Below are 6,894 nucleotides of genomic sequence, written 5' to 3'. Positions count from 1 at the left end.
ATATCTTCGGAAAAACAATGGTACATGTATGTGCCTTTTCAGTGGTACAGAGTATCTACTGTTTTCCATGGTGTAATTTATTTGGGGAATAATCATGTATTTTGAAGATCGAGACATTTTATGTTGTCATCGGCTTTCTCCCCGGATAGTCGGGTGGCACAGTAGATAACGCACTCGCCTTTCACCAAGCCGGACAGGGTTCGATTCCCCATTTTCATTATTTCAACATATTCTATTGCCTTGAAATAGCAACAGGATTGGACAAACACAAGTTATACAACTTAAACAAAGCCCTTTCTGTTATATATTACAATAATAATGTGTCAAGGTGGCAGCTTAAGAATTACTACACTGAATTATATATGATGAATGATTGAACATTGGCAAGTTCATATACATAAGTTCACACGTCCACACTTCCACACGTCCACATTTCCACACGTCCACAGGTCAAACTTCCAAACGTCCACACTTCCACAAGTCCACGCGTCCACACGTCACACTTCCACACGTCCACACGTCCATATTTCCACACGTCCACACCTCCACACGTCCATATTTCCACACGTCCACACCTCCACACGTCCATATTTCCACACGACCACACCTCCACACGTCCGGACGTCCACATTTCCACACGTCCGCACGTCCGCACGTCCACACGTCCATACGGACGCACGGACGCACGTCCAAACGTCCAGATGTCCACATTTCCACACGTCCACACTTCCACACTTTCACGTCATCCCGTCCACACTTCCACACTTCCACACGTCCACTCTTCCACACGGACACACGGACACACTTCCACACGTCCACACGTCCACACGTCCACACTTCCACACGTCCATACGTCCACACGTCCACACGTCCACACTTCCACACTTCCACACTTCCACACGTCCACACGTTCATACTTCCACACGTCGCCACTTCCGCACATCCACGCTTTATGAAACATGCAATTAGAAGGAAAGAAAGAGGGGGAGGCAGAGTGTGGGGGGGGGGTAGAAAGTTCAAAGTGCGACCTTATGTTAGCAAACATTTATTTTCATATATATACATATATACAACATTTGATATAGCGCCCTATATAGCTAGCATAAGCTACTCTGAAGCGCTTTACAGTACATAGATATACAACTTATACAATTAGCATATACATTAATCAATGCAATTTTGAGGAATTCGCAGAAGCTTCCTTATCAGGCGCTAACTACTAGTCATATGCCACCTGTCTAATATCTCCCTATGTGTGTATGTCTGCGTATGTGCTGGAGATCTACTGTGTTCTGTCGCTAGTGGGACCGTGCTTCCAACGCCATCATTTATAGTGCCACCTCATTTGAATGCTACAGCACAGATACCGCAACGTCCACCCCAGACCAGTTTATACTCCACCAGGGTTGTTGGAGTTGTGTGGGCTTCCATGCGTGCGACGACTTTGAGGATCGAACCCTGGCAGCCTGCGTAGAAGGCCAAAGTGTTAATCAATAACTACTCGACCAATCCGCCCATTCTCCCTCGAATATACCTGTTTGTGCTTGTAATATGTGTTTTATAAATTTCTTGTACCAGAACATTCGTACTTTGTTTTTGTTTTGTTTCAATAGTTAAGGATAAATCATAGATCGGAATCCTGCCCTGGTTTGTATTACACAATACTCTGAATGCAATTAAACAATGTGTTTGGACGACTGTCGAGTTGAACTGGTAAAACAATAGCCGTAATATTACCCTGGAAAGATCGCAAGGCAAGATTAAATAAACGGTGTTCTAGTACACAGACCTGCTCCACGCAGTCGTCGGTACAGAAATGACACGAAGGTAAGTTCGTATTGTTTGCACGTAATTATGATAATAATTGCTGGAATCAGGTTTCACTAATGTTTCGTCAATTTTCTCTTCTTTTTATTTCATTTTTTTTGTTGTTGTGGCCGATGTTAAGGTTTTGTTATCAAATTTTGCGCCACTTATTTGCTATGTCTTTTATGGCAGTAATGCGTTCGTTAACCCTTTAAGTACCTTTGATCATGATGAGGAGATTGATTTCTAATTTCGTTCTTCCTGTGTATGGCATGCTAATTACGAAAAACTGTTTCACGCATGCCAAGATAATGTTTCATATTATCTAACCCAAGTGTCGTTTTGGTCACTGGTACAAGAAATAATCACTGCATACTCAGAAAACTGTATGGTATTTTAAGGGGGTGATGGGGGTGAGGGGGCGAGGGGTAAATATGTCTAGTTTCCAATCCAATACATACTCTATGTAGAAATGAGAGTCTCTGAAATAACCTGAAAAAATGCATCTTAATTCTTGAAAATAATCCACAAATTGATTAAATCTTACAAAGTGTAGTACAATAATTGACAGATATGTACACGGACCTTGGTAGGTCAAATTTTAAATAGCAATCCTAAATGGCATTCATACGAGACAACAATAACAAGAAATATCTTTAAAAAGATAAACGGCATAATGTTTTGGTACATATTGTATGTGCTTATAAGTCTGAATTAAATGTATACCTATGATATTGCTTAGAATATATTAGGAGACGAATGCATATCAAAGACATTGGTAGCTGCATCAAAAGGAATTTTACTATTTACTTCGCCCAGTTAAAAAGAAGTTACCATTCAACGGGAGATAACTCTCAAATATGTGTATTACTATTTCCTATAGCTGCGATAACAGTATATATAGCTTCTCGGTCCGATCGTTTAATTTATTTTTTATTTATTTTATTTTCGGACTGAAGAGCTATGGTATTCGTAGTGTAAAAAAATCCGAATTTAGCGACTTCGATTGAGGTCGGGAAACAAGTCATCATACGGCGACTTTCCTAACACGTATATAAAAATGATTCCGAATGAATTAATCTTTTGTTATGATTTAAAAATAGATAAATAGTGTGAAACATTTTTGGAACTGCTATTGTCCCTTTGAGGAGGAAGTCGACAAAAGTAAATAAGGGTAATAAGCTTACACGTATATTATTATATATTTCCATTTGCTCTGTAATATTGCCACTATATAACCTTATAGTTATATATTTCCATTTGCTCTGTAATATTGCCACTATATAACCTTATAGTTATATATTTCCATTTGCTCTGTAATATTGCCACTATATAACCTTACCAAACAAAATAGAAAGATATCAGATCATAATTCTCACATGATTCTCATTGGTGTAGTGATATGGAAAAGATGTTCGTGACGTCGTGACTAAATGACGTCTTTTTAACCGACGTCAATAAATTAAGTGCATTATTGACGTCACAAAAAATAACAATACGCATTCCTCGTGGTAACCCATCCGTGCTACCGTATTAAAAACCCAATTGATCAATATAATTCGCAAAAAGTTATGTAGTTATGTTGTATAAGAGGTGAATATATTGATTAAATTGTTGAAACTAAATTGATGATTTGGCGTTTATTTCCACGAACTATATTGTGACGTCACAAAAACATGTCCCGTTGACAAACAGCGCGAAATTTGACTTTGAAATGCGATAACGGGTTAGAAATATAAGAAGAAGAAAAAACGGAAATCGAAGTATTAACGCGCGTTATGATTAACTTGTCTGCAATCATGTGAGAATTATAGGACAATAACTTTCCAAAGAATTCAGTTTAATGCTTTAAAAGTTTAAATTGTCATCCTTAGCATCTTATGGTACTTGTCTGAATCCTCAGCTGTTTATATCTTTACACATTGGATTCTGGACACCATGCCTGACGTATGGGGAGCCATCGACTTACGACTTACGACTTACACGCTTAATGTCAAACAATAAATATTTCTATAATTGTACTAACAACAGGTCAAATATTGCTACCCAAGGTCCTTTGATTCTTAAAGAAAAGAATTGTAATTGAAATTATGAAAAATGTGGTGCATTTAGTTTTATAAACGATTTATTAATCGAAAGTATTATTTGACAAACTAATAGGTTTTTATATATTTTATTTATTTACTAATTGTAAATTTTAATTCAACTTTATCGATAGTTCGAATAAGAGACACTCTTTAGAACAAAGCGAATTAACATAGACCAAATGACACCTAAATACTGCAAATTGCAATGAAATTTTCACGATTGAATCTTCAAGAAAAAAAGGCTTTTGATCAAACAGTGTCTTATTTGTAATCAAAATAACCGATGGAATGTATATTTCACATAACGACGGAAAAACTGTGTAGTTAGTTTACATCAAAAATTCTGTTTTCCGTTATGTCCCTTTGCAATTCATAATTTCTGATATGAGCATCCTCTTGCAAATACTTCTTTTGAAAATATCTAAGCTGGTGCCGACATAAATAATAATTCTGCATATGATTTGTAAGTAATTCTCTAGTGTTAGATAAATATTATAAACAACCAAATCCTTATATAATTGCTGATAAAATAATAACGATATTTTTTATCCAACTTTTGCTTTTTATGTTTGCAGTGGGACAAAAATCACTCGACCCGGTACTTTGACGTATCTTATGGTAGGGTTCTCTGCTCTCCTATTCCTTACAAGTACCATACTAACAATACAGCTGTCGGTACCTTTCCTGGTGGGTGTTTCAAAACATTCACCAAAAATATCTTCAGGAGACGCACCAACGGTCAAAAACGTTGTACACGCTAAGTCTACGAGCACTTGGAAGGGAAACACTAAGAATGTCAAACCAGCAGTCCTTGTTAGGAGTCTAGTGAGAATAACTCAAAGTCTTCATCAAGCTTCTATGCATGCTAAAAGCTTGAAGACAATATCTGCCCTGAGAAAAGCCACTGGTGAGATCAAGACTTTGCTACGACAATTGGGTCTCAGTTACGGAAACGTCACAGCGAGGGACGTCACTGCTCCGCGCATGGTTTGTCCAGAGGAGTACCGAGGGACTAAATATGGGTCAGACAGCTATGAAAAAGGTTTTGAGACGGTACCTTGCGAACACAGCAGACCTCTTTCTGAACTTATAACCGTTTTAGTGTTGCTTGATAGTTCTACCACGTCTGTGCATAGTGTTGTGACGGATATTCAAGGGGTTATTCCCGGCGTCAAAACCGTCGTAGGGCTGAAGGAGCCCCGAACACACGGGTCAGGAGCCAAACCAGACAATGCACTCGTTACACAGGTAACATACACGATGGAGGAACCTGAAGGTCAGGTATGGAACTATATGTTGGAAAGCGTACAGACGGAATATGTATTGGTAGCACGAGATGTGCACATCTTCGATAAAAACATGCGCATTGGTCGTTTAATCCGTGTGATGGAGATGCTTGGATTTGTGGCGGCGGGTGGTGCAACGCGCGATTCGCTTGACGGTAAGTGGAAGCTCGGGTGTTATCAAAACGGAATGCGGAACTACACGGCAGTTTATCAGGAAGGATACGATGAGTCCATACAGGAGTGTGTGATATGCGATTACACGGACGGACCATTCGTAATCAGCACCAAAACTCTTCGGGAAGAATCCTTCGATAGCAAAATTACAGGCGTCGGTCACTTCCATGATCTATTTTTACGCCTTGGCCAGGAAAAGTTAGTTGTGTGTTCCGATTCAATGTTTCATGTTAGACCCACAATAATGCAAGCCACATCAACGTCATGGGAAAGTTTTGCAAGGAAGTGGGAGATTTATAAATTAAAATTTGTCCCGGGACTAGAAATAATATTCAAGTGTGATTTCAAAACGAGGCAAGCATGCGCGTTCAAGACGAGCAGATTACAACATCCATGTTGTGTAGCCGATATAGTTTCAATGTTGAGTCACGTGGTGTCGCTGTGCGAATCACGAGGTATAGTGTACGAGGCAAGGTCAGGGACGTTGCTAGGGGCTGTTAAGCTAAAGTCGATTTTACCTTGGGATATAGACGCTGATTTAAATTACCTTCTGTCTAACTACAGTATCGTAAAACAGCTTGTTTCTCACTTTTCATTTCCGGGCCACAGGTGTCATGTGCAGATAGCTCCCCAATACGATTATAACAACACTTTGCTGTCAGCAAGCTTCCAGTTAGACAGTAACACCAGCTTTTGGAAAGTGGAGATCTGGGGTAAGCCTTCGAGTTCACTTACCTCCTGTACATACCGTACCGCAGTGAATAGCGAAAACGGGCGCACTGTTAGAACTAGGGTAAACATAAACAACATATGGGTACAAACCGCCTATAATCCTGGACTTTGGGCCAGAAACAGGTACGGGTCAGAGGTGTTTAGACATGCGCAGCACTGGCGGAGTCTTGGTAAGCTCACGAGCTTAGAACCATACCCAACGCATGCGTTCTTGGAATGTCCGGAACCAGGTCACCACGCATGCCTGGACTTCTTTAATACTGACGGTAACCTGCAGTTCTCGGATCCTATTCCTTGATTTTTTTGGAAATCAATGCGACATATTAAATTCATAGGAGTGTATTGCTAAACGGAAATAGGAAGTACATCCCTAGTTGAAAATCCAATGTAGGGAGACTGTATCTCAATTTCCGCATAATCTAATGTTTGATATTAAAGTGATGCATATTATCTGCTTATTATTGACAGAACAGTTTGTTCTTTCAATATTAAAGTATTGCAAAGCAATCCAGGCATTAATTCAGTTGTTTTTTAATCAATGAGTCACATGTGTCCATTTTTCTGTACTTCAGGAAACCGGCTACCTATTTCACTACTTTGAAGTTTTTCAAGAACGATAACTCTTGCATGCAATTACTATGTGTATATGGTTTTATTATAAAATGTCAATTTTTAATCGTTTATAGATAATTAATTTTACACAATTTCAGCATTTATGAAATTGATATACATTAATGCAATACTAATATATGTAAGTATCATTTTTATTGACATTATTTTGCAAAGAAATGTGTTTTTCAATAAAAAAA

At 38.8% G+C, this 6,894-nt stretch overlaps 2 protein-coding genes across 2 annotated transcripts; one reads left to right on the top strand and one right to left on the bottom strand.

The window, feature by feature from the left end:
• Positions 1-450: 450 nt before the first annotated feature.
• On the bottom strand, positions 451-915 carry LOC110458373. Its single transcript, XM_021510040.1, has one exon. The coding sequence runs from the start codon at positions 913-915 to the stop codon at positions 451-453; it is 465 nt and encodes a 154-aa protein (XP_021365715.1).
• An 867-nt stretch (positions 916-1,782) lies between these two features.
• LOC110458399 lies at positions 1,783-6,432 on the top strand. The gene is made up of 2 exons (XM_021510077.1): positions 1,783-1,827; positions 4,469-6,432. Exons 1-2 carry the CDS (start codon positions 1,817-1,819, stop codon positions 6,381-6,383), a joined length of 1,926 nt encoding a protein of 641 aa, XP_021365752.1. The 5' UTR covers positions 1,783-1,816; the 3' UTR covers positions 6,384-6,432.
• The last annotated feature ends 462 nt before the right edge of the window (positions 6,433-6,894 follow it).

The sequence above is a fragment of the Mizuhopecten yessoensis genome, unplaced genomic scaffold (genome assembly GCF_002113885.1).
Source record: "Mizuhopecten yessoensis strain PY_sf001 unplaced genomic scaffold, ASM211388v2 scaffold9561, whole genome shotgun sequence".
Lineage (NCBI taxonomy): Eukaryota > Metazoa > Mollusca > Bivalvia > Pectinida > Pectinidae > Mizuhopecten > Mizuhopecten yessoensis.
This window is presented reverse-complemented; position numbering and strand designations above follow the sequence as displayed.